Below are 26565 nucleotides of genomic sequence, written 5' to 3'. Positions count from 1 at the left end.
GTACTTACTTCAGTGTTCCATCCCAGTTAAAACTCTTTTAAACTCTTTAGGCCTTATATGTTTTCTTTCTTTGTTTTTAAAATAATTAATTTATTGAAAACATGAATACAAAAGAGAAAAATAAAACTTTGTAATAGGTACAGCATAACAAAGGAGAAGATTCAAAATATGAAGCAATAAATATAACTGAAGAAAGCCTATATAATAAATAATACATATTATATTCAGAGTTGTCCATCTTTTCTTTGCTACTTTGTAGGCTTTTTTCTTTCTGTGCATTTTTAACTTTCTTCTTTCCCCCCCATTTCCTGCTCCTCCATGTCCCCCAAGCAGGCTACAGTTAAACAAAAATGTATTCATACACACAGAAACACAAAAATACACCTATATGTCTCTGTGTGTATGAATACGTTTTTGCTTAATTGTATATATATCCATATAAATAGATACTTATACTCATAGACATAAATACATTCATATACATTTATGTAATGCTATACTATGCTTGTTTGTCCTGTTTCTCTGAACATAGATGTCACCATCCTTTATAAATCTCACGTTTTCCATATTTTTCTAAATCCATTGAGATATCTTTTCTTATAACATACCCTTATTCTCTCTTGTATTTCAAGTAGTCTAAAACATTACTGCACAATATATTGACCTATAGTACAATTTCCTGATTTTTCTCTTTTACATAAACCTATATTAGCTTTAACTTTGACTGAAATTAATGATTACTACACTCATTTTATTGTAATATATTGTAATAAATTCTTCTGATCATTATTATGCTTGTATGTATCTCTTATTTTCTTTCACTGCTGACTCCTCTACTTTATTTCTACCAGCTATCTTGCCTTGCTATTACTTAAACAAACTTCAATTCAACTTTCACTCCCTTTTGCTCTTTCCCATACTCTTTCCCTCTCTCTTTATCCCATTCGTGTTAATCTACTTATACTTCTATTCCCCTCCCTCAGTCCACTTTCATGCTCTTATTTCTTTATAGATTTAAATACTTTTTATACTCTTCTGGATATATTTTGTTCCCTCTAACTAACTTTCTAGCCTGGAGCCTAGATATCTTTTGTTTATCAGATCTGCTCCAGTTGTCAGGAGGACCACTGTCCTGCTCCCTATCTTGGCTGGTATTTTTTCCCTCCACATTCACCTAGAGATGTTACTGAAGCTAGTTTGTGGAAGAAATCAGGAGAACTTGGAATTTTTTAATCTATTCTGTTATCTTCCCAGAATCCTCTGTACATATTCTATGTGGATGTGCATTACACAGTAAGGGAGATTCAGTAACTTTTAAACTCTTAAAAAGCAGAAGAACTAAGGATCTAGTTACTAATGCTGATCAGAATAAAAAGGCTGGCTTTTGGATGACAAAGAGAGAAGGGCTGAGGTGTGTGTGTGTATCATCCAAAGACTTGTGGGTTTAATGTAAAAAATATAGAGAATAAAAATGGCACTGAATACATTAAGCGTGGAGTCCAGGTTAGCACCCTGGATGCCTTAGAATCAGCCAGAGTCAGGATAAGTAAAAGTCCTTGGTCTTTATTCTTGGTCTTCAGAGGGAGAAGAGAAGGGGATGGACACAAGCTCTCCGCAACCTCTTTTCTCCTTATCCACCCTCAAAGTGACTCTGGCTAGTCTTACTCCACCCCCTAATCCCTTCTATGATTATCTGTATACACCAAAAGATCCAGCCAGCACAGAATAGTGGGAAGGGCCATTTTCCAAGCATATGCTAATAGAGTATCGTCCAATAGATAATTAGCTTTAGGTGCTCAGTTGTCTGATTCCAGTGCACCTATTCAGAGTTTCAGCCCTTTACAATTAAGAAAAACAAAGGTGGCCACTAGAAGTAGGATAGCTTGGGTTGCCCTAATTTCAGAAGATATTTTGTGGAGGGGCTACTACTGATATCTGATTTTTCTCTCTCAATGTGATTCATAAAACAATGTCCATTAAAATAAATGATTTTGCTAAAACAACCCCCCAACTACACACTTTATCCTATTCCTGTTAATCTACACACCCTTCTATACATGTCTTCCATTCTATTCCATCTTCTTATTTCTTTAAAATTTAGAACATTTTTATATCCTCCCAGATATAAATGTATTGTTCCATCTTTATGTCATTCCTACTCTGAGTAGAATTTCAGAACTGCCCCCTCTCCTTCTATCTATCCAAGTTCTTTAGCCTGGAGATATTCTGGTATCTTTCTTCAGATATACTGCAATTGTCCTAAGAGGACCATTGTTTTTCCAAACTAGTGCCCTGTATGCATTTGAGATGTTGGGGGTGAAATCTGGAGAGTTTTGAATTCTATTCTATACTCTGCCACTTTGCAAGAATTGTCAGTAGGTCTTCTATGTGGATCAGCATTACAGGGTAAGGGAGACTGAGTAGTTTTTCAAATTATCCATGAGCACAAAAACTGGGGATCTGGTTACTAATGCTGATCAGAATGAAAGGGCTGACTGTTGGATAACAAAGAGAGAGAAGGGCTGATGTATGTATCATCCAAGTGTTTGTGAATTTAAAATGGAACATACACAGAATAAAAATGGGACTGAATATATTAAACAAAACAAAGGTGGCCACTAGAAGTAGGATAGCTTGGGTTGCCCTAGTTTCAGGGGATACTTTGGTGGAGGTGCTATTACTATGTATATGATTGACATTCCTCTTGTGTCTGTATAGAATTAAGACCATATGGATGCTAGAAGACATCATGAGGCATACAAAGAAGGTATCGTGGACACAAGTTAGGATTTCAAATTTTATATTATTATTATTATATATGTCTAGAGCTCTATACCCAGTGCTGCATCCAAATTTAGTGACTGTGCTGTTCTTTGGACCATCACGATGTAGAAATACAAGCATATCTAAGAGTAGATTAACGATCCAGCATAGAACAATGCATGGAATGATGAACTTTGTTGCTTTAATTTTCAGCTGTGCCCACATGGAGTTGTTGGGACTAATAGTAATGGCCTGGAAAACACTCAAGAGACAAGTGCTATATAAGGAGAGACCCCGGGTTATTGTCTGCATATATGTTATGATTTTAATCCCACTCTTGTCCAGGACACATTTTACCTTCCAAAGCCTTGTTATGGTAGGTATTCCCCTAAAGAGAAGTACCATGGCATTAGAAAAGGCTAAGTGGATGATAATTACATTTTTTGGTCTTACTTTATGAGCAGTCAAGAAATTAAAGCTATTTAGGATGAGGAGAATTAAGTTTCCCAGGCTTCCCATTCCAGTGAGTTGCAGGTATACTATCCCCAGAATTTCATTCAAGGTCAGCATTCTTTACCTCATGAAGATGATTGGGTGTCAAAGTCAAGGAGACCTATGGGTAAAAACATGAAAATATGCTTGTTACGTACTATGGTTTTCCCACTGAAATTCTATGATTTCAACTATCATGAGGAACAACAAAGTTTCTCAGACAGTGGTTAGTGAGTTATTATTTAAATTCAAAATTCCGTTCTTTATTGAAAATCTTCTATTATTCTATCTTTCCATATACCTGAAGATCTCTCCAATATAGTGTTGACCATAGTGTCAAGAAGATCTGAGCTCAAATGCAGTCTCTCACATTTACTAATTGTGTGATGCTTGATTAGTTATGTTTGCTTAAAGAAAAGTAAATAACAAACCAGTCAAGTATTTTTCCCAAGAAAACCCCACAAATACAGAAAGATATATATATATATATATATATATATATATATATATATATAATGATATGAATGATAAAAACAATATAGAACATGGTCTCCAATGAATTTTCACAATGACCTTCATTCCTATGCCATTTTTTTGTTTCTGATCTTCATCCTTGTGACAGCTAAATCTTTTCTTTCCTTCATATTACAAGGTCCATATCCAGGCAATTAAATTCTACTTCATCAACTATTTCTATGTCCCTTCTATATTTGTTCCTGGGATATCTATGATCTCCATTAATTGCTCCTCTTTATGTGTCTTTGAAGAACTTCAATGGAAATGCCTAAAAGTTTCTGAATGGATCCAGTACTAAATTTTGATATCTAATCTCACTCAGAATCCACTTTGGAAAAAGGTCAATTTCCTATTTTTCACTTTTTAAACTGGTAATTCACTCTCAAACTACTTTAAGTAAATTTTTCATTACTTCCTGTGTGCCATAGTATTTTCTTATTTAAGGACCTTGTATCATAAGTTGAGGTCATCAACTTTCTTAGTTGAGTACCATATGTCATAACTTTTCTTGCTTATATTCACTTCACTACACCACCTTCTCATCTTTGATGATGCTATTAACCTCTGCTATTTTCATCTCTACCATCCCTTAACATATTAAGCTCTTTTCCTAGAAAACTCAGTCATCAATTATTTCTATTATTTCCTGCATTTGATCCTACTCAAGTTTCTCAGTGAATTTGGGGAAAAATCATTGACTGAATTTCTTGTAAATAAAATTCCATAGTATAGACTTAGTCCTTAGGAGAAAGACTATATTTTCAACATCTGGAATTGACCCACTGTTCACTCATCCAATCAGTACCGGGACTTACCCATGGCCACTCTCTCACATGCAAACATTGTGCATTATGTCACTAAAAACTTGGTTAGTGTTTCCACCTTTTTTATGTCTCTTGTCCCTATAATGCCATGTCCAACTATCATTCCTTTCATTCTTTTCTCCTCTAGATATCCCTTATCCTTGCCATTTCCTCTGTATGCAACCTCGATGGCATTGTGTACCATCTTTCAAGGAAATTCTTCCCCCTAAAATGCTATTTATATGTATATATATATATATATATATATATATATATATATATATATTGGATTTAACATATATTTAAACATTATTTAACATGTATTGGATCACCTGCCATCTAGAGAAGGGGGTAAAGTGAAGGGGGGAAAAATTGGAACAGAAGATTTTGCAAGGACCAATGTTAAAAAAATTATCCATGCATATATTTTGTAAATAAAAAGCTATAATAAATAAATAAAAATAAAAAATTCTAATTTTAAATTATTTTCAACCGTTCCTTATGTCCTAACCTTTTATCTACTGATTCCAGATTTTCCTTTATCTCCCACATCCTCATAAACTCTCCTCTTCTTTTTGTGGCTCAATTCCTCTAGAATATCTTATACAATTAATTGGTGCCTTCCCTTTATTTTTTCTTATTTTCTTAACAACCAACAACCTGATTTCTGAGTTTGTATTCAACCAGAACTTTTGTGTACAAAATTACTAATTGTTTCTTAAATGCTCACTCTTTTGGCCTCTTCTCAGCACTCTTCCATTGATATTTATCTGTTGCTTCTGGAACTGTTGATTACCATTTAGTTTATCATCTTTACTTTCTAGATTTTCATGGCTATAGTCTAATATACTAATATACTAATATAGTATAATTACCTTTATTCTTATACTTTTTGTTATCGTCTCTCTGATCTTCATCCTTGTGACAGCTAAAATCTTGTCATTCCTTCATATTACAAGCAAGGTCCATATACAGGAAATTAAATTGGACTTCATCAACTATTTCTATGTCCCTTGTACATTTGTTCCTGGGATTTCTATAATCTCCATTTATTGCTCCTCTTTATGTGTCTCAGAAGAATTTCAATGGAAATCTAGAAAAGTTCCTGAATAGATCCAACAAGAAATTTTGGTATCTAATCTCACTCAGAATCCATTTCGCAAAAGATCAATTTTCTATTTTTCACTTTTTAAACTGGTAGCTCACTCGCAAACTACTTTAAATAATTTTTGCATCCCTTCCTGTATGCCATAGTACGTTCTTATTTGAGGACCTTATGTCATAACTTTTCTTGCTTGCATGCACTTCGCTTCCCCACCTTCTCATCTTTGATGATGCTATTAACCTCTACTGTTTTCATATCTACTATCCCTTAACCTATTAATTTCTTTTCCTAGAAAAACTAGTCATCAATTATTCCTATCATTTTCTGCATTTGATCCTATTCAAGTTTCTCAGTGAATTTGGGGTAAAATCATTGATTGACTTTCCTGCAAATTAAGTTCCATAGTATGGTCTTAGTCCCTAGGACAAAGACAATATTTTCAACATTCAGAATTGAGACATCGTTCACTCATCCTATAAGTCCCAAGACTTTCCCATCGCCAATCTCTCACATGCAAACCTTGTGCAGTATGTCACTAAAAACTTGATTAGTGCTCTTTGTTTTCCACTATTTTATGTCTCATGTCTCTAAAATGCCATTTCCAACTATCATTCCTTTCATTCTTTTCTCCTTTAATGAGGTAGCCCTTTTCCTTGCCATTTTCTCTATATGTGACCTTGATGTCATTGTGTGCCAACTTTCCAAGAAAATTCTTCCCTCTAAAATACTATTTTATATTTGTGTGTGTGTGTGTGTGTGTGTCTGGGATTTAACATATATTTTATCATATTTAACATGTATTGGATCACCTGCCCTCTACGGGAGAGGGTGGGGGTAAAGAGAGGAAAATTTGGAACAGATTTGCAAGGGCCAATGTTGAAAAAATTATCTAGGCTTGTTTTTTGTAAATAAAAGCTATAATAAATAATAAAAAAATAAAATACTCATTTTAAATTGTTTTCAACCATTCCTTATAACCTTGCCTTTTATCTACTGAGTCCAACTTTTCCATTGTCTTCCAAATCCTCAGAAAATATCTCCTCCTCTTTTTATGTCTCAATTCCTTGAGAAGATCTTATACAATTAGTGCCTTCCCTTTATTTCTTCTTATTTCCTCTTATTTTCTTAACACTCAACAATATGATTAGTTTCTATTCAACTAGAACTTTGGTGTACAAATTTACTAATGGTCTCTTAAATGCTCACTCTTATGCCCTCTTTTCAGCCCACATTCATTGGTATTTATCTGTTGCTTCTGGAACTGTTGATTATCATGTATTTTATTCTGTTTACTTTCTTGATTTTTCATGGCTATAGTCTTGGTTCTTCTCCTGCTAATTTGACTGCTACTTCCTAGTCTCCTTTGCTGGATTTTAATTTATCTCACAATCCAGCCTTGGATGGTTGATGTATGCTTCCCACTTCTTATGCTAGGGCTTTTCTTTTTCTCTATAGTATTCTATTTGCTGAAATCATTATCATTCCATGAATACAAGAATTATCTCTATATTGATTATAAAATCTATTAACCTGGAGCTATCCTCTTTCCTGACTGCCATTCTTACATCCATAACTGAATTTCCTATATCTCATAATGAATGTTCCATAGCTGTCTTAAAATTAATATTTAAAAGGCTTAATTTATTATCTTTCTCTCAAAAACTTTCCTCTTTCATATTTCCTTATTCCTGTTAATATTGCCAACATCTTTTTTTGTCACTTTGTCTTGAAACATGCCATTTATTCATGAGTTCTTTTCCCATCCTAACACCCATGATCATTTTTTTGCCAAATCCTCTTAATTTTATATTTATGTCATGTCTTAATGGCACTTTTCTATCTGACATTATGATGACCCTGGTGTAGGATTTCATTATCTCATGCCCAAATAAATGTTGCAGACTGCTAGATCGTCTCTCTGAATTAGATCTCTCTCTACTTTAGTTCTTCTTCCACTCACCTGTCAAACTGACCTTTCTACAGTGTTGATCTAATGTTATCAACTCTCCTTTTCAGTAAGGTACAATTACATTTTATTCCATTCCGGAAAATATAAAATTCATATCTTTAATTCAAATCCCTTCAAAATCTGGCCCCTCCTAACACTCCTAGTTTTCTTAAACCATATCCGTCACCATATAGCCTGCAAGGAAGGAAAATTGGCTTTCTTGATGTTCCTTGAACAAGAAGCTGAACCTCTGGAATCCAGATTTTTGCTGGACCTACACATGGTTGAGATGATTTCAATCTCCTTCTCTATGGCTTCTCTACATCTGGACTATTGAAAACCTTAATTAAAATCCTATCTGTTTTCAAGAAATATTTCTCTATACTCGAAAATGCCAGCACCTTCCCTCTGTTGACATCACTCTTTAATTTTGTAAATAAATAATTTGTTGATATCAGTTTGTATGTAGTCTCTCCCATTGTACCGTGAGCTTCTGAGAGAGCAAATAATGTCTTTTGTCTTTTGTTTGATCACAGTTTTTTTTTTTTGCATATTTCTTTAAACATTGTGTGTTTTAAAGAAATATTTTTGGAATAAGAATTTCAATTTAGAATATGGGCCTATCCCAGTAATGTTTTCCCTACATATCTGTTTGTTGTTTTTATGTTATTTTGTATTTTATGGTGTTGCAGGTAGTGTAAATTATCCACCTTGATCTTTTAACATCAGACTCTAACATATAATTAAAATCTCTCTTTCTAACTTCAGAGACTAATGTATAAAAATACAAGAGTTTCTTAGAAATTAATTTTAAGCTCCATTTAATCACAATATAATAATGCTTTAAAAAATTTACACACAGGCATTTCCTAAGCAGCATCTCAGCTATCATGTCTGCTAGACAATTGCTTCTACCTGAACTGTACTTTTTCTTCCTTAGGAAAAAGAATCAAATTTAAAGAAACCTTCAACCTCAAAAGCCCCTCATTCATGAATGAACTAGGGAAGTAATTTGCTTTGCTGAGAATCTTTATGTTTGTTAGTCACTGACAAAATTTCTTTTCTTAACTGAGTGGAGTTTCCATTATAGCCTCTAGATACGGAGTGATCCTTTGACTTATTTGATCCAAATTATTACTATTTAATTTTTTTTTTCAATAATGAAAACAGAGTTTGGACAATATTGTTGTTAGTGGAGGGCAGAGAAGTTCTTCTGCCCCATATGGTGAACATTATTTTTAATGTAAGAAGAAATGGTCACATGTATTTTTAAACACATTCTAATTTGCATCATTTTATTTTTCTCCCATCCTCTCCACACAGAGAAGCATATTGGGCCTCATTAAGGAAAGGTAATGGATTAGGACAAGGAAAAGTTGAGAACAGAAGCCAGGGGTCTTTATTGTTATACTCCTTTCCAAATCCAGTAAGAAATTGCAGACCCGGAACATGCCACGTTAAATCATGAGACAGGAGGCAAGTCCTGTGCTCATTAACAGATCTATGCTTATATGCCAAACGTGCTATTCCTCAAGACAGAGACACACTAAATAAAACTATCTCTTTCCCATCCTCTTCCAATGTAACCACTCCCTGGCATACAGGTGCCTAGGGATACTCTTTGGACAAAATAATTTAGCATCAGAATTTCTTGTCAATGAGATTCACACTGATCTATGCCTTTGAGTAAGCTAAGGTCAACAGTTCTTAAGCAGTTGTCACAAGCCCATTTGGGGCCTGGTAACTGAATGTGGGGGTCATAGAATTATGAATTGTTATCAGTGAATGTTGGATTTTATGCTTAATTTTTATACCTCCATCTATGGATTAGCTTTAAAATTTTTCAGGTGAAAGAGGTCAAAAGTGGGCAATGTTCAAGAAGCCCTGCCTTAAGTGAAGCCCAGAGCAGGAAGATGTAATGGGCTGAGGTTTGAGTTGATGCACTGAGGCCCCAAGTAAGTGAGGCTAAATAGTAATTGGACTAAACCCTATTAATATACATGATTGGATAAACAATGGCCCCGCCCAGTCTCTGTGCAAGTCCTGATGTGTTGTAGAGGAAATGAGGATTTTGGTAGGTGGAGGCAGAGAGAGAGACAGGAAGAGAAGCTGGGAGAGATTGAGCCTGGGTTCCATACTTCTAGCTGCTGGTCGTGTGGCTGCTGGTCGAGCTAGCTTCTTGACTCAGCTGCACACATTGCTATTGCCCATTCTCTTCCACCTCCGATCTTTCTTCACTGAGAATAAAGACTGACGATTTTATCCTAACCCGAATTCCTGACTCCGGCTGATTTTAAAATAGTTGGTCTTCAGGAAGAGTTGAGAAATATTCAACCAGCACTGGAGCAGGTTCAATGCTAGTTCTAGATGGCAATTCATGCCTTATTTCTTTTCATTGTCATGGGGAGTGTTATTTCTTGGACTATTGCATACAGATTTCATGCAGATACAGGAATATTAGATTTATTTTCTTTGAATCACTCATTCTCTTGCACTTTTGAAACTCTTTATCACTATGTCCTGGCTTGCCTAGCTTCTTTCAGGTCTTAGTCAAAGTCTCACATTCTTGAAAACCTTCTTCTGCCAGTTAGCCATTATTTAAACATCTTCTCTTTTATGCCTATATTATACCTCCTACTTTCTTATTTCTCACTCCTTCTCCCTTTCCCTTTCTTCCCCTCTCTCTGGCCCTCTCACGTCCTTTTCTAGGTTTTTTGCATGTTGGGGATCCCCATAATTTTTGAACTTCCTGAAGCAGGCAGTGCTTTTGCCTTTCTTTATCTCCTCACACTCAGCACAGGGACTGGACCATTGCTATGTGCCTACTTAGTTTTTGGAGTGGCTGACTTTCATTTAGCTCATTCAGTAAGATCTGAGGCTACACTCTAAGCATGCAATCATTGATTCTCTCCTGTTATACAGATCTCTGTCTCAGGTACTAAGGCATAGCAACTTACCAGGTTGGTCTCTGTCAATACACCAGAAAGTATAACAGCAGCAATCTGTGTTTAGGTGGGAAAATATGCCTGTAGGACTGTGTGGGTCATATATAGGGGATGATCAGGGATGCAGTTATTATGCTGGTTGTGTCTGAGCTCATCTCTCTGTCAGGGCTGTAATTATCATGTCATCTGCAGAGAAATGGTACTGTGTGTCTGCTACCCATTTAAAAGAAAATGAACTTTTATCCCAAGTGTTTACATGATTTAGACTATTGATTACTTAAAGTCTCTAGTGCAGCATCAATGAGCAGGTGGGGAGCAGGGAAGAAATGAAGGCCTGTCAAGTGACTCCCAGCAAGATGCAATAAGAGCATGTGAGCCAAAGGATTATACACCTAATTGATGTACTGCTTTGGTAATAGATGAGTCTCTCTTGTATAATTGCTACAGTTGGGTCTGTCTTTTAGGACTGTTCCTATAGGCTCCCTATTTTGTTTTCTGTGTAATGGAAAAGAAACTAAAAGTCAAGTTTAGCACACTGCCCCACTCCCCAAGTGAGGGCTGATTCCACATTAGGGACTGATGATCATCTCTGATCAAGATTATTTCAACTTCTATCCCCTACAGAAAAGGAAGACTAATGCTTGGAACAAAACTCCAAGAAATACCCTGTGGTTTGAGGGGTTGGATCAGAACATCACACTTCTTTTCCCAACTTCTTTCTCTGTATGAGCAGACTTAATCCTCTCTATATTTTTCTGTCTCTAGCTACCTAACTTGTTAATTCTAAAATTTCTTCAATTGTCAGGGCCTACTCTTCTTCCCCACCTCACCACATAATGAGCCTGACCTTCATTTTGGAATGGTAAATGAGTACTGTTCTTCCATGGCCAGGAACAGTGACATTTCTTGCTGACCAAAGTTTGTCACATGCTATTTCTCCTTATCTCTTATTCTTTCTCAATTAAACCTTTTTAAAGCTCCTAACATGTACCAGACATTGGGTTCACCTATGTTGATTGTGACCAAAAAGAAAATGAAATTTTGCATGTCAAACATTTTCCATTTTTGGTAAAGTGTAAGAATTTACATACACACACATACATATTTATGCGTATATAATATACATTTATATATATATATATATATAACACAATTTCAAAACACTTCATTTTTTGTTTTATGTTTTGTCTATTTATTTCAAACACTTTGCTTTATGAATTATTTTGGGAGAAGAAAATCAGACCAATAAGGGAGAAAATCATGAAAGAGATAAAAAACAGAAAAAAAGAAGTGATCATAGTATATGCTGACTTATATTCATGCTCCTTATTTCTTTTTCTGGATTCAGATGGCATTTTCTGAATTGCTTTGAATCACTGAACCACTGTGAAGACCCAAGTGTTTTATAGTTCATCTTTGCACATTCTTGCTATTATTGTGTACAATGTATTCTTGGTTCTGATTGTTTCACTCAGTATGAGTTCGTGTAAATCATTCCAGGCTTTATAAAATCAGCTTGTTTATCACTTTGTATAGAATAATCATATTCTATTCCTTATATATACCACAACTTGTCCAGCCATTCCCTAATGCATGGATTTTCTATTCATTTTCCGATTCTTTGCTAGTAAAAAAAAAAGAGAGAGCTGCTCCAAACATTTTTGCCCATATGGTTCCTTTTACCTCCTTTATGATTTTCTTGGAACACAGATCCAGTAATGCAACTCCTGGGTGAAAAGAGCATATACAATGTTATAGCCCTTTGGGCATAGTTTCTGATTATTCTCCAGAATTGTTGAACCATTTCATAAGTCCCCCAACAATGCATTAGTGTCCCAGTTTTTCCATAAACTTCTCCAACATTGATTTTTGTCTTTTTCTGTTATCTTAATCTCCTTTTGTGAGGAGTATAAGGTGGTACTTTATAGTTGTTTCCTTTGCATTTTAGAGAAATGCAATAAATTAATACTGATTTAGTGTAATGGGCTGAAGCTCTTGAGTTGTTGCACTGAGGTCCCAAGCACATGAGGCTAAATAGCAATTGGACAATACTCTATTAATATAAGCTTGGAGAAAGAATGGCCCCGCCCACTCTCTGTGACTCTCTGTAACTCTTTGTTAAGAGCTAAACTAGTAACCTTTTCTGGCTGAAATGGGACAGTTGTTAGGAAAAGATTCTCCCCCATCCTCACCCCCACCCTGAAGTGGCACTATAGAAAACATACTTAAGTTGACAGAAGGACAAAGTTTACTTATAACTTGGGAACAGATAGCTAGACTTCTGGGTACATTAAATGCACCTCCCCTTGGTTCTTAGAGGAAGAGCAAATCTCTCCAGATAATTTGAGATTGATAGGACAACAACTCTCTGAATATTACAATGAAAAAGGTTCTCCTTCAATTTCTATTGAAGCATTCTATGTATAGAATATAATACAGTTGGCCTTAAAGAATCCTGCAAGTTATAGAAAAAAAGAAAACTTCTAGGAACAGCCAGGTGAGGAAGTGTGGGGAAAATGAGGAAGATAAAGAACAGATTAATAACCATATCCCTACAGGGCATGGAGATTTAAGTGAAGCTCAAGGATGTGGTGACTTTCCATCCCACAAGGCAGCTTTAACACAGCCTACTGGTAAGATAATTGACACAACTCCATCCACTCCACCTTCCAGGATGGAGGGAGAAGGAATAATGGGGATGGGGGGGGGGGCAGTGACACCACCAGCATCTCCTCCCCAGCACCCAACCACTTCTATGAGTAGATTGCAAAAGGCTCTACTCAAAGCCTCAGTGGAAGGGAAAGATGCATATGAGTATGACCATACATTTTTCCGGTGATTCAAGAGTTTAACTCTTCAGGTCAAAAAAGTAGAAAATATGCTCCTTTTGACATAGAAATCCTCAATAACCTGAAAAAGCCTTAAACTCTTTTTGGGGCTAAATTTGCTTATGTTAAGATGTTATTACAGAATTTGGCTTTTGAAATCTTTGTATTTTATTTATTTATTTATTTTTGGCTTTTGAAATCTTAACCCCTAATGACTGGAAATCTATAGCAAGGGTATGCTTAGAATCTAGACAAAACTTGTTGTGGCTTTCTGAATATAGTGAGTTCTGTAGGATACAAGCCCAACAAAATAGTCAAAGTGGAATTCATACTCCAATCACCTGTGACCAAATAACAGGTGTAGATTCTTATGCAGACATCGCAGTACAGACTAATTACTCCATAGCAGCATATGAGCAAATTGCTGCTGCTGCTATCAGAGCATGGGCTTCTCTCCACAATAAAGATGACAAGAATGAGGCCTTCACAAAAATAACACAAGAGCCAAATGAACCCTTTGCTGACTTTGTGGGACGTTTGCAGACAGCTCTCACAAAAACTAATGGTGAAAATGCAGTAACAGACATTTTGATAAGGCAGCTTGCTAAGGAGAATGTTAATGAGGTTTGCAGAAGAATTATACAAGGACTGTGCAAGGATGCACCTTTAGAGGAGCCAATAAGATTCTATGCCACAGTGGGCAAAAATGCCTTTTATAGCCAGGCTGTGATGCAGACTTCCCAAGATCCCCAAATGGGAAGACAGGGTCCCTTCTGGCAAGGAACTTCCAGAGAGACTCGTCAATGCATTCAATGTGGTAAAGTAGGGCATCTGAAAGCTCAATGTGGGTATAGAGATAGAATAAGAAAACAGGGTGGGAGAATAAGACCCAATACCCCATGTCCAAAATGCAACAAAGGCTTCCTTTGGGCCTCAGAATGTAGACTGGTTCAGGGTAACGGGATGAGGGGCCCAGCTCCAGGACCCCAGGCAAAAAACACTTGGGGCATGTTGGCAGCCGATGGTTCACCCAGAGAATGCCTAGAAGTCCAGTATCCAGACATGACCAATCAGCCAGGAAACAACCTAATGGGAGAAAGGGATTACAATTGGGGAGAATAGAGTTTCCCCAGTTAGAGGAGCCAAGTCCCCAGTCATTGGCCATAGATTAAAGCAGACACCTACATGTCTGGCGTAGGAGGATCAACAGCACCTGAAGTTAGTGCTGCCCCTTTGAGATGGAGTTTTGAAGGCAAAACAAGAGTTTTTACTCCTTTTATAGCTGAAAAAATCCCCATCAATCTGTGGGGAAGAGATGTTTTACAGCAATTAGGGTTAAAAATGAGTATTTCGGTTTTTTAGGCAGGGCTGTTGTTGAAGGCCTGCCAACACTTTCACCCATTCCTATCTAATGAAAAACTGATATACCAGTATGGATGAAACAGTGGCCCTTAGGTAGCGATAAAATTCAGGCCTTATTAGATATAGTACAGGAGCAACTTGACCAAGGATACTTACAACCTTCTCTAAGTCCTTGGAATTCCCCAGTATTTGTTGTAAAAAAGAAATCTAGAAAATGGAGGATGTTGACTGATTTAGGAAAGAACAGATGGAAACTATGGGGACTCTTCAGCCTGGACTTCCATCTCCTACTGAATTCCCTAGAGAATGGCCTCTTTGGGTTATAGACATTAAGGATTGTTTCTATTCTATCCTACCAGATAGAGGGGATACAAAAAGATTTGCCTTTTCCGTGCCCAGTGTTAACTTAGCTGAGCCTTATAAAAGATATGAATGGACAGTTTTGCCACAGGGAATGAGAAACAGCCCTACTATGTGTCAAATGTATGCTGCTGCTGCTCTTACTCCAGTAAGACAAGCATTTCCTAAAGTAATGTTATTACATTACATGGATGTTATATTGGGATGTGCACCTGAGGAATAAATTTTAGAAACATGTCTACAAAAGACCAAAAAAGCACTAAGGAACTACCAACTGTACATAGCTCCAGAAAAAATTCAAAGACATGCTTCTTTTCAATATTTAGGATATGAAGTATACCCTAAGTTGCTTATAGTACAAAAACTTTCCTTAAGAACCAGAGAAGCTAAACACCTTAAATGATTTTCAGAAATTGATAGGAGATATAAAGAGAGTAGTCAGAACTCCTATTCAGTTCACTCAGCAGAATGAGTATGCAATCATTCTAGCTCTTACTTATTATCCAGGAGATATAAATATAATATCTGATTTGGCCTATTCAGTAGGTGTGGTACAAAGAATTGCCCCAGCCCAAATAAAATTTATAGCCTCAAATATATATATCAGCTCTTTCAGAAACTTAAGGATCTTGATACTAATGCTGATCAGAATAATAAGGCTAGTTTTTGGATGACAGAGAGAGAAGGGCTGAGGTGTATATATATATATATATATATATATATATATATATATATATAAATCATCAACAGGCTTTTGGATTTAATGTAAAAAATATACAGAATGAAAATGGGACTGAATCCATGAACGAAAACAAAGGTGGCCACTAGAAACAGGATAGCTCGGGTTGCTCTGATTTCAGAAGATATTTTTGTGGAGGGGCTAATACTGATATCTAATTTTTCTGTCCCATTGTGAAAACATAAAGCAATAACCATTAAAATAAAAAATTTTACTAAAACAAAAAACACCCCCCCATAAACTAATCTACACACCCTTTTATACATTTCTTCCATTCTATTCCATCTTCTTATTTAAAATTTGGAACATTTTTAAATCCTCCCAGATATAACCATATTGTTCCATTTTTATGTCATTCCTGCTCTGAGTAGCATTTCAGAAGTCCCCCCTCTCATTTCCCTATTCAAGTTCTCTATCCTGCAGATATTCTGATATCTTTCTTCAGATATAGTGCAATTGTTTTAAGAGGACCATTGTTTTTCCCAGCTAGTGCCTTGTATGCATCTGAGATGCTGTGGGTGAAATCTGGAGAGTTTTGAATTTTATGATCTGCTCTGCCACCTTGCAAGAATTCTCAGTAGGTCTTCTATGTGGATCAGCCTTAGTGGATAAGGGAGTTTGAGTAGTTTTTCAAATTATCCGTGAGCACAAAAACTGGGGATCTGGTTACTAATGCTGATCAGAATGAAAGGGCTGACTGTTGGATAACAAAGAGAGAGAAGGGCTGATGTATGTATCATCCAAGTGTTTGTGAATTTAAAATAGAACATACACAGAATAAAAATGGGACTGAATATATTAAACAAAACAAAGGTGGCCACTAGAAGTAGGATAGCTTGGGTTGCCTTAGTTTCAGGGGATACTTTGGTGGAGGTGCTATTACTATGTATGTGATTGACATTCCTCTTGTGTCTGTATAGAATTAAGACCATATGGATGCTAGAAGACATCATGAGGCATGCAAAGATGGTATCGTAGACACATGTTAGGATTTCCAATTTTATATGATTATTATTATATATGTCTAGAGTTCTATACCCAGTGTTGCATCCATATTTACTGACTGTGCTGTTCTTTGGACCGTCATAACGTAGAAATATAAGCATATCTAATAGTAGATTAAAGATCCAGCATAGAACAAGGCATGGAATAATGCACTTTGGTGCTTTGAATTTCAGCTGGGCCCACATGGAGTTGTTGGGACTAATAGTAATGGCCTGGAAGACACTCAAGAGGCAGGTGCTGTTTAAGGAGAGACCCCGGGTTATTATCTGCAGATATGTTACGATTTTAATCCCGATCCTGTCCAGGACACATTTTACCTTCCAAAGCCTTGTTATGGTAGGTATTCCCCTAAAGAGAAGTACCATGGCATTGGAAAAGGCTAAATGGATGATAATTACATTTTTAGGTCTTAATGTATGAACAGTCAGGAAATTAAAGCTATTTAGGTTGAGAAGAGTTAAGTTCCCTAGGAATCCAGTTACAGTGAGTTGCAGGTATACTATCCCCAGAATTTCATCCAAGGTCAGCATTCTTTACCTCATGAAGATGATTTGGTGTCAAACTTAAGGAGACCTATGGATAAAAACATGAAAATATGCTTGTTACGTACTATCATTTTTCTACTGAATTTCTATGATTTTTCAGTTATCATGAGGAGACACCAAGTTTCTCAGACAGTGGCTAGTGAGTTTTTATTGAAATTGAAAATTGCATTGTTTGTTGAAAATCTTATCATTCTATCTTTTCATATACCTGAAGATCTCTCCTATACAGTATTGACCATAGTGCCAAGAAGATCTGAGTTCTAATGCAGTCTCTCACATTGACTAATTTGGCGATCCTTGATTAGTCATGTTTGCTCCAGGAGAACTAAATAATAAACCAGTCCAGTATCTTTCCCAAGAAAACCCCACAAAGTTACAAAGATGTAAATATAACTAAATGATAAAAATAACATAGCACTCATAGAACTCTCAAACTGTTTTTATTCACAATTACCTTCATTCTTATCCTGTTTTTTTCTCTGATCTTCATCCTTGTGACAGATAGAATCTTGTCCTTCCTACATATTACCAGGAAATTAAATTGGACTTCATCAACTATTTCTATGTCCCTTGTACATTTATTTGTTCCTGTGATTTCTATAATCTCCTTTATTGCTCCTCTTTATTTGTCTCTGAAGAATTTCAATGGAAATTCGGAAAAGTTTCTGAAAAGATCCAATACTAAATTTTGATATCAATCTCACTCAGAATACACTTTGTAAAAAGGTCACTTTTCTATTTTTCACTTTTTAAACTGGTAGCTCATTCACAAACTAAGTAATTTTCGCATCTCTTCCTGTGTGCCATAGTACTTTCTTAGTTGAGGACCTTATGTCATAACTTTTCTTGCTTACATTTACTTCACTTCCCCACCTTCTCATCTTCGATGATGCTATTGGCCTCTACTGTTTTCATATCTACTATCCCTAAACCTATTAAGCTCTTTAACTAGAAAAACCACTCATCAATTACTCCTATCATTTTCTGCATTTGATCCTATTCAAGTTTCTCAATGAATTTGGGGCAAAATCACTGATTGAATTTCCTGCAAATTAAGTTCCATAGTATAGACTTAGTCCCTAGGACAAAGACAATATTTTCAACATTCGGAATTGAGACACCGTTCACTCATCTAATAAGTCCCAAGACTTTCCTATGGCCACTCTCTCACATGCAAACCTTATGCAGTATGTCACTAAAAACTCTATTGGTGCTCTTTGTCTTCCCCTTTTTTGTCTCATGTCTCTAAAATTCCATTTCCAATTATCATTACTTTCATTCTTTTCTCCTTTAATGAGGTAGCCCTTTTCCTTGTTGTTTCCTCTATATGTGACCTCGATGGCATTGTGTGTCATTTTTCTAAGTAAATTCTTTCCTCTAAAATACTATTTTATAAGTGTGTATACACACACACACACACACACACACATATATATTGGATTTAACATACATTTTAACATATTTAACATGTATTGGATCACCTGCCATGTATTGGAGAGAGTGGGGGGAAGGAGAGGAAAATTTGCAATAGAAGATTTTGCAAGGGCCAATGTTGAAAAAATTTTCCATGCATGTGTTTTGTAAATAAAAATCTATAATAAATAATAAAAAAGAAAAAAAATACTCATTTTAAATTATTTTCAACCATTTCTTATGTACTGTTCTTTTATCTACTGAGTCAAAATTTTCTTTTGCCTCCTAAATCCTGAGAAAATATCTCCTCTTCTTTTTGTGTCTCAATTCCTCGAGAATATCTTATACAATTGGTGCCTTCCCTTTATTTCTTCTTATTTTCTTAACACTCAAAAATCTGATTTCTGAGTTTGTATTCAACCAGAACTTTGGTGTACAAATTTGCTAATGGACTCTTAAATGCTCACTCTTATGGCCTCTTCTCAGCCCTCATTCATTCATATTTATCTGTTGCTTCTGGAACTGTTGATTACCATTTAGTTTATCGTCTTTACTTTCTAGATTTTCATGGCTATGGTCTTGGTTCTTCTCCTACTAATTTGACTGCTACTTCCTAATCTCCTTTGCTGGATCTTAATTTATCTCACAATCTACCCTTGGATTGTTGATGTATCCTTCCCACTTCTTCTGCTAGTTCTTTTCTTTTTCTCTATAGTATTTCATTTGCTGAAATCCTTCTCATTCCATGAATAGAAGAATTATCTCTATATTGATTATAAAATCTATTAACCTGGAGCTATCCTCTTTCCTGACTGCCATTCTTACATCCATAACTGAATTTCCTACATCTCATAATGAATGTTCCATAGCTGTCTTAAAATTAATATTTAAAAGGCTTAATTTATTATCTTTCTCTCAAAAACTTTCCTCTTTCATATTTCCTTATTCCTGTTAATATTGCCAACATCTTTTTTTTGTCACTTTGGCTTGAAACATGCCATTTATTCATGAGTTCTCTTCCTACTCTTAACACCCATGATCATTTTGTTGCCAAATACTCTTAATTTTATATTTATATCATGTCTTACATGGCACTTTTCTCTCTGACATTATGATGACCCTGGTGCAGGATTTCATTATCTCATGCCCAAATAAATGTTGCAGACTGCTAGATCGTCTCTCTGAATTAAATCTCTCTCTACTTTAGTTCTTCTTCCACGCACCTGTCAAACAGATCTTTCTACAGTGTTGATCTAATGTTATCAACTCATCTTTACAATAAACTACTATTACATTTTATTCTATTCAGGGAAATATAAAATTCATATTTGAAATTCAAATCCCTTCATAATCTGGCCTCTTCCAACACTTCCTGTTTTCTTAAACCACAATCCTCACCATAAAGCCTGCAATGCAGGAAAACTTGCTTTCTTGATGTTCCTTGAAGAAGAAGCTGAACCTCTGGAATCCATAGTTTTTTGCTGGACATACACATGGCTGAGATGATTTCAATCTCCTTCTCTATGTCTTCTCTACCTCAGGACTATTGAAAACCTCAGTTAAAATCCTATCTGTTTTCAAGAAATATTTCTCTGTACTCGAAAATGCCAGCACCTTCCCTCTGTTGATATCACTGATTAAGTTTGTAAATAATTTGTTGATATCAGTTTGCATGTAGTCTCTCCCTTTGTACTGTGAGCTTCTGAGACAGCAAATGATGTCTTTTGTCTTTTGTTTGATCAGTTTTTTTTGCATATTTCTTTAAACATTATGTCTTTTAAAGAAATACTTTTGGAATAAGAAGTTCAACTTAGAATAAGGGAAGAAATGAAGGCCTGTCAAGTGACTCCCAGTAAGATGCAATAAGAGCATGTGAGCAAAAGGATTATACACCTAACTGATGTACTGTTTTGGTTATAGATTAGTTTCTTGATATTTTTCCTACATATCTGTTGTTGTTTTTATGTTATTTTGTATTTTACGGGGCTGCAGGGAATGCAAATTATCCACCTTGATCTTTGAAGATCAGACTCCAACATATAATTAAAATCTCTCTTTCTAACTTCAGAGAGTAATGTATAAAATTCAAGAGTTTCTTAGAAATTATTTTAAGCCCCATTTAATCACAATATAATAATGCTTTAAAAAAATTTACACACAGGTATTTCCTAAGCATCATCTCAGCTATCATGTCTGCTAGACAATTTCTTCTACCTGAACTGTACTTTTTCTTTCTTAGGAAAAAAGAATCAAATTTAAAGAAAACTTCAAACTCAATAGCCACTTGTTCATGAATGAACTAGGGAAGTAATTTGCTTTGCTGAGAATCTTTATGTTTGTTAGTCACTGGCAAAATTTCTTTTCTTCACTGAGTGGAGTTTCCATTATAGCTTCTAGATATGGAGTGATCCTTTGAGCTTATTTGGTCCAAATTATTACAATTTAAAATTTTTTTTCAATAATGAAAGCAGAGTTTGGACAATATTGTTGTTAGTGGAGGACAGAGAACTTCTTGTGCCCCATATAGTGAACATTATTTTTAATGTAAGAAGAAACTAAATCACCTGTATTATTAAACTCAACCAGGATCATGCTAAGGGAGGGGAAAAATACTTTAGGATGATGGCATTAAGGAGGCAGAAGTGAAGATGCAAAGAACTCTCAATTTGCACCTCAGTGTTGATTTCTGAAATGGCAGACTCTGCGTTTCAGAGGAGGAGACAGCAGAGCACGCATTCTCAATGAGTATTATTTGCATTATTTTATTTTCCTTCCATTCTCTCAGCACAGAGAAGCATGTTGGACCACATTAAAGAAAGGTAAGGGATTAGGACAGGGAAAAGGTGAGAACAAAAGCCAGGGGTTTATATTGTCATACTCCTTTCCAAATCCAGTAAGAAATTGCAGACCCTGAACATGCCATGTTAAGTCATGAGACAGGAGGCAATTCCTTTGCTCATTAACAGATCTAGGCTTATATGCCAAATGTGTTATTCCTCAAGACAGAGACAGACTAAATAAAACTATCACCTTCCCATCTTCTTCTAATGTAACCACTCCCTGCCATACAGGTGCCTAGGGATACTTTCTGGACAAAACAAGTCAGCATCAGAATTTCTTGTCAATGAAATTCACTCTGATCTATGCCTTTGACTAAGCTAAGGTCAACAATTGTTAAGCACTTTCCACAAGAACATTTGGGGCCTGGTAACTGAATATGTGAGTCATGGAATTATGAATTGTTATCAAGGAATGTTGGATTTTATACTTAATTTTTATACCTCCATATATGGATCAGCATTAAAAATTTTCAGGTGAGAGGTCAAAAATGGGCAACGTTTAAGAAGCCCTACCTTAAGTGAATCCCAGAGCAGGAAGAGTTAAGAAATATTCAGCCAGCCCTGAAGCAGGTTCAATGCCAGTTCTAGATGGCATTTGATGCCTTATTCCTTTACATTGACATAGGGAGTGTTATTTCTTGGACTACTGCATGCAGATACAGGAATATTAGTTTTATTTTCTTTGAATCACTCAGTTTCTTGCACTTTAAAAATTCTTTATCACTATGTCCTGTCTTGCCCAGCTTCTTTTAGGTCTTAATCAAAGTCTCACATTCTTGAAAACCTTCTGCCAGTTAGCCATTATTTAAACATCTTCTTTCTTATGCATATATTATGCCTCCTACTTTCTTATCTCTCACTCCTTCTCCCTTTCCCTTTCTTCCCCTCTCTCTGGCCCTCTCACCTCCTTTTCTAGGTTTTTTGCATGTTGGGGATCCACTAGATTTTGAACTTCTTGAAGCAGGCAGTGCTTTTGCTTTCTTTACGTCCTCACACTCGGCACAGGGACTGGACCATTGCTATGTGCCTCTTTAGGGTGGCTGACTTTCATTTAGCTCATTCAGTAAGATCTGAGGCTAGGCTGTAAGCATGCAATCATTGATTCTCTCCTGTTATACAGATATCTGTCTCAGGTACTAAGGCATAGTCACTTACCAGGTCGGTCTCTGTCAATAAAGCAGAAAGAATAACAGCAGCAATCTGTATTTAGGTAGGAGAATATGCCTGTATTACTGTGTGTGTTATATATACTGGGTGGTCAGAGATGCAGTTATGATGCTGGCTGTGTCTGAGCTCATCTCTCTGTCAGGGCTGCAATTATCATGTCCATCTTTCAGAGAAATGGTACTGTTTGCTGGGTTATCTGGGACCTATTTAAAAAAAAGAACTTTTATCCCAAGTGTTTATACGATCTAGACTATTGATTACTTAAAGTCTCTAGTGCAGCATCAATGAGCAGGTGGGCAGCAGGGAAGAAATGAAGGCCTGTCAAGTGACTCCCAGCAAGATGCAATAAGAGCAGGTGAGCCAAAGGATTATACACCTAATTGATGTACTGCTTTGGTTATAGATGAGTCTCTCTTGTATAATTGACACAGTTGGGTCTGTCTTTTAGGACTGTCCCTATAGGCTCCCTATTTTTAATTCTCTTTAATATTAAAGAAATTAAAAGTCAAGTTTAGTACTCCCAAAATGAGGGCTGTTCCACATTAGGTACTGATAGTCATCTCTAGTTAAGATTACCTCAACTTCTATCCCCTACAAAAAAGGAGCTTGAACATTCGTAACAAAACCCATGCAATACCATTGGTTTGAGGAGTTGGGTCAGAACATCACACTTCTTTTCCCAACTTCTTTCTATATATGAGAAGATTAAACCTCTATATATTTTCCCCCTCTAGCTACCTAACTTCTTAATTCTACAATTCAATTGCCAGGGCCTACTCTGCTTCTCTACCTCACCACATAATGAACCTGATCTTCATTTTGGAATGATAAATGAGTAATGTTCTTTCATGTCCAAGAACACTGACTTTCCTTGCGGACCCAAGTTTGTCATATGCTATTTCTCCTCGCCTCTTATTCCGTTTCAATTAAACCTTTATTAAGCCCTTACCATATGCCACACATTGGGTTCAGCTATGGTGTTTGTGACCAAAAAAAAAAAAAAGAAATTTCTGACCTCAAACATTTTCCGTTTTTTATTTGTTTATTTATTTTTTTTTAAAATATATTTATTTATGTTTATATAATATACATTTATATATGTATATATCTATAAAACACAATTTTAAAACACTTCTTTTTTGAGTTTTGCTCTATTTATTTAAAACACTTTGCTTTATGAATTATTTTAGGAGAGAAAAATCAGACCAATAGGGAAGAAAATCATGAAAGAGATAAAAAACAGAAAAAAGAAATGATCATAGTATATGCTGACTTATATTCATACCCCTTATTACTTTTTCTGGATTCAGATGGCATTTTTCTGTATTTCTTTGAATCACTGAATCACTGAGAAGACCCAAGTCTTTTTTAGTGGATTTTTGCACATTCTTGCTGTTTTTGTATACAATGTATTCTTGGTTCTGATTGTTTCATTCAATATTGCTTCGTGCAAATCATTCCAGGCTTTCTAAAATAAGCTTGTTTATCACTTTGTATAGAATAATTATATTCTGTTACTTATATATAGGACAACTTGTCCAGCCATTGCCTAATGCATGGGTTTTCTACTCATTTTGATTCTTTACTACTAAAAAAAGAGAGCTGCTACAAACATTTTTGTACATATGTTTCCTTTTCATACTTTATGATTTTCTTGGAACACAGAACCAGTAATGGAACTGCTGGGTGAAAAGGGAATATGCAGTGTTATAGCCTTTTGGGCATAGTTTCAAATTATTTTCCAGAATGGTTGAATCACTTCATAACTCCCCCAACAATGCATTAGTGTCCCAGTTTTCCCATAACTTTCTCCCACCTTGATTTTTATCTTTTTCTATTATCTTACTTAAAGTCCTTTTGGGAAGTGTGAGGTGGTACTTTAGAGTTGTTTCCTTTGCATTTTAGAGAAATGCAATGAAATAATACTGATTTAGAGCATTTTTTCATATAAGTATAGGTGGCTTTAATTTTATCATTTGAAAATTGTTCAGATCCTCTGACCATTTATCAGTTACAGAATGACTTATATTTTGATAAATTTGACATTGTTTTTTATATATTTTAGAAATGAGACCGTTTCAGAAACACTAGTTGTTAAGTATTTTCCCCAGCTTTCACCTTTTAATCTTGTTACTGTTATTTTATTTTTTGGTTGCATTTTTTATAATTTAATGTAATCAGAATTGTCCATTTTGCCTTTTATAATGTTCTCTATTTCTTATTTGTTCATAAATTTCTTCCTTCTCCAAAGATTTCATAGACAAATTATCCCTGGTTCTCCTAATTCATTTAAGGTATCATCCTTTGTACTCAAACTATGTACCCTTTTTGACCTTATTTTGGTGTCGGGTGTGCAGTGTAGGTCTATGCTGAGTTCCTGACATATTATTTTCCAGTTTTCCCAGTAATTTTTGTCAAAGAATGAGTTCTTATTACAAAAGCTGGAATTTGAGGGTTTATCAAACACTAGACTGCTATAGGCTTTTATCAATGTATTGTGTGCATTTAATCTATCCCAATGATCCAGCACTATATTTCTTAGCCAATACCAAAAGGTTTTGATGGTGTTGCTGTATAATGTGGTTTTAGGTTTGATACTGCGAAGCCACCATTCTTCATATATTTTTTCATTAATTCCCTTAATATGCTTGTGTTTTTGTTCTTGCAGATGAATTCTGCCATTATTTTTTCTATCTAGAAAATAAGGTTTTGGCATTTTGATGCATAGTACACTGAACGAGTAAATCGATTTAGGTAGATTGGTTGTTTGTATCATATTAGCTCAGTCAACCAATGAGCAATTTATAATGTTCCCATTGTGTAGATCTGACTTTATTTGTATGAAAAGTTTTCTAATTATGGTCACATAGTTCTTAGGTTTCTCTTGGCAGATAGACACCCACATCTTATTTTGTCACCTGTAATTTCAAATGGAATTTCTCTTCTATCTCTAAGTGCAAGGTTTTGTCAGTAAAATATAGAAATGTTGATGATTTCTGTGAGTTTGTTTTATATCTTATAACTCTGATAAAGCTGTGAATTGTTTCCATTAGGTTTTTAGATGATATTATAGGATTCTAGACCAAAAGTTTGTTCATTTTGTTGATTGTTTTTAATACAACCATCTCTTAGTTTTATTAGTTCAAAAGTCTTCTTAGCTTCAGTTTTATTAATCTAGCCTTGGAGTTTCATAATTTCTAACTTGGTGTTTAATTGGTGGTTTTTAAGTTGTTCTAAGTTTTTAGTTCCCTGCCCAATTCATTGATCTTCTCTTTCTCTGTTTTATTTAGGTAGCTATTTATTGATATAAAATTTCCCCTAAAAACTGAATTAGCTGCATCCCATAATTTTTAGTATGTCATCTCATTATTGTCATTGTCTTAGATGAAATTGAGGATTGTTTCTGTGATTTGTTTTGTGACCCATCATTATTTAGAATTAGATTAATTTCCAATTTTTTCTTCTATCTTTTTCTGTCGTTCATTGAATATAGTTTTTATTATTTTGTAGCCTGAATAGCAAGTATTTTCCATTTCTTCCTTTTGAGATTTATAAGCCCTAATACATGTGGCATAATTAATCTAATACATGGTCCATTTTTTGTAAGTGCCATGTAGCAAAAAACATATATTCCTTTTATGTCTAGTCTATCATATCTAGGTGTTGAGGATCCTATTAATATCCCTAGTTTATTTCTTATTGTTTATTTGTGGTTAGATTTGTATGATTCTGAG

General features: G+C 35.3%; 2 protein-coding genes across 2 annotated transcripts; both read right to left on the bottom strand.

Moving 5' to 3' along the window:
* Positions 1–2433: 2433 nt before the first annotated feature.
* Positions 2434–3333, bottom strand: LOC100919806 (vomeronasal type-1 receptor 1-like). Its single transcript, XM_003774367.1, has one exon. The coding sequence runs from the start codon at positions 3331–3333 to the stop codon at positions 2434–2436; it is 900 nt and encodes a 299-aa protein (XP_003774415.1).
* A 13163-nt stretch (positions 3334–16496) lies between these two features.
* On the bottom strand, positions 16497–17396 carry LOC100930652 (vomeronasal type-1 receptor 3-like). The gene has a single exon (XM_003774611.2). The coding sequence runs from the start codon at positions 17394–17396 to the stop codon at positions 16497–16499; it is 900 nt and encodes a 299-aa protein (XP_003774659.2).
* Between the last annotated feature and the right edge of the window lie 9169 nt (positions 17397–26565).

Source organism: Sarcophilus harrisii, chromosome 6 (assembly GCF_902635505.1).
Source record: "Sarcophilus harrisii chromosome 6, mSarHar1.11, whole genome shotgun sequence".
NCBI lineage: Eukaryota > Metazoa > Chordata > Mammalia > Dasyuromorphia > Dasyuridae > Sarcophilus > Sarcophilus harrisii.
Note: the sequence above shows the minus strand (reverse complement) of the source record. Positions and strands in the feature narration are given on the sequence as shown.